General features: G+C 37.6%; 1 protein-coding gene across 1 annotated transcript in view; it reads left to right on the plus strand.

The window, feature by feature from the left end:
- LOC119580114 (membrane-associated transporter protein-like) overlaps window positions 1–2,500 on the plus strand; it is a 44,374-nt gene that overhangs the window by 39,007 nt on the left and 2,867 nt on the right. Inside the window, 3 exon segments of the mRNA XM_037928047.1 lie at window positions 120–230; window positions 799–958; window positions 2,308–2,432. Coding sequence (XP_037783975.1) covers window positions 120–230; window positions 799–958; window positions 2,308–2,432 — 396 coding nt within the window.

Below are 2,500 nucleotides of genomic sequence, written 5' to 3' on the forward strand. Positions count from 1 at the left end.
ATAACATACCTGATATACCTGATAACATTCTATTACCTGATAACATACCTGATAACATTCTATTAACAACACAAAAACTAACCTTCTGTGCGACTTATACTGCTGCATTTATTCCACAGTCGCTCCGTATCCTGTGTGTGACGAACCTGTTTTGCTGGATGTCTCTCGTCTGTTATTCTCTCTACTTCACTGACTTTGTGGGGGAGGCGGTGTTCGGTGGGGATCCAGGGGTGAGATACGAAGTTCTTGTTTTTTTTTTTTTTTATGGAAGTTTAGTTGAGGTACTAATCAGGAGGAGAAGGAAAATATAAGGGAATCCAGGGGTGAGAGGAAAGAAAGAATTCTTGTTTTTATTTTATTAGTGATTTTGTGTGTGATGGGAGCTTAGTTTATGTCAGGAGAAGGAGAAGGAAGATAAAAGTTGTGATTCGCGTAATATGGTTTGCATTAATATTCATTACTGGTGAAGGCATGAGGGTTGTAGAATAGGTGTGAATGAAAATGAAAAAAAATCGTAGTGAAAGATATGTAAATGGTATTTCTGATTTAACATCTTCAAAAGCACGCAGTTCTGATGAGGATGTCAAAACGTCAACGGCATATCTTGCACTATTCTACATCTGGCGCAATACAGTCCATCCACAAGGGTTATTATTCACCCAAAAAATCACCATTACGAATCACAATCACCCCCTTTATCAGTCTCATTAAACCGTCCATCAACTTAAATCCCATCTACAAACCCCGCACACAATGAGCAGACTTAACAATCGAGTGGCACTGTCTCCCCCCCCCCAGGCACCGGACGGGAGCGTGGCGAGAGACCTGTACGAGGAGGGCGTCCGCTTCGGCTGCTGGGGCATGGCGCTCTACTCCCTCTCCTGCTCGCTCTATTCCTTCCTCATCGAGAAGATGGTCAAGGTGTTCGGGTGAGAATCGATCTTATGTATGTGTATGTGTGTATGTATGTATATATATATATATATATATATATATATATATATATATATATATATATATATATATATATAATATGTGTGTGTGTGTGTGTGTGTGTGTGTGTGTGTGTGTGTGTGTGTGTGTGTGTGTGTATGTATATGTATATGTATATGTATATGTATATGTGTGTGTATGTGTGTATCCATATATATACGTGTAAATGTGTATATATATACATATATTTTAACATATATTCATATATAATTTTTTATTGATATATATATATTTGTATATCTCTTCTTTTAACGGTAGGTTCATGTCTGAGCCGCCGTGGTCACAGCATGATACTTAATTGTAGTTTTCATGTTGTGATGCTCTTGGAGTGAGTACGTGGTAGGGTCCCCAGTTCCTTTCCACGGAGAGTGCCGGTGGTACCTTTTAGGTAATCATTCTCTCTATTTATCTGGGCTTGGGACCAGCACTTGACTTGGGCTGGCTTGGCCACCCAGTGGCTAGGTAGGCAATCAAGGTGAAGTTCCTTGCCCAAGGGAACAACGCGGCGGTCGGTGACTCGAACCCTCGAATTCAGATTGCCGTCGTGACAGTCTTGAGTCCGACGCTCTAACCATTCGGTCACCGCGGGCTTGAGGATCATGGGCTTCCATGATTTGTTTCTTAGCAATTTAGAGCGGTGGTTTGCCATTGCCTTCCGCCCGGTGTTTTTTTTATCGAGTCACCATCTTTATTTACCCGGCACTGACTTGAGCTGGCTTGGCCACCCAGTGGCTAAGCAGGCAATCGAGGTGAAGTTCCTTGCCCAAGGGAAACAACGCGCCGACCGGTGACTCGAACCCTCGAACTCAGATTGTCGTCGTGACAGTCTTGAGTCCGACGCTCTAACCATTCGGCCACCGCGGCCCCATATTTGTATATATATATATATATATATATATATATATATATATATAAAATCTATTAATATCATATATATATATATATATATATATATATATATATATATATAATCTATTAATATCATATATATATATATATATATATATATATATATATTATATATATATAATATATATAATATATATATATATATATATATATATATATATATATATATATATATAATATATATATATATATTATATATATAATACTATATCAATATATATATTATATATATATATATTATATCATATATAAAATATATACTCTCATATATATATATTAATTATATATATTCATTCTACTGACGATATCCTGAGCTATCTATATTCTTATTGCATCATTATTCCAGTTATATCATCGCAGCTTTACCAGTTCCTTCTGACTGCTATCTTCACAGTCTATACCGAGATCTGCGTCCAATTACTGATCGTTCTGCTCATCACGGGCTCGTTTTCTCCTGGTCTCGGGTCATGTATTCCACGTTGTTCACCATGCCTTACCTCCTCGTGGCTCACTATCACGCTTCAGAGACGGTAAGGAGTTTGACTCGACTCTTTATTCTTTTTTTTCTCGTAATTTCTCTCTTTTTGAATTCCTGTAA

Source organism: Penaeus monodon, chromosome 13 (assembly GCF_015228065.2).
Source record: "Penaeus monodon isolate SGIC_2016 chromosome 13, NSTDA_Pmon_1, whole genome shotgun sequence".
NCBI lineage: Eukaryota > Metazoa > Arthropoda > Malacostraca > Decapoda > Penaeidae > Penaeus > Penaeus monodon.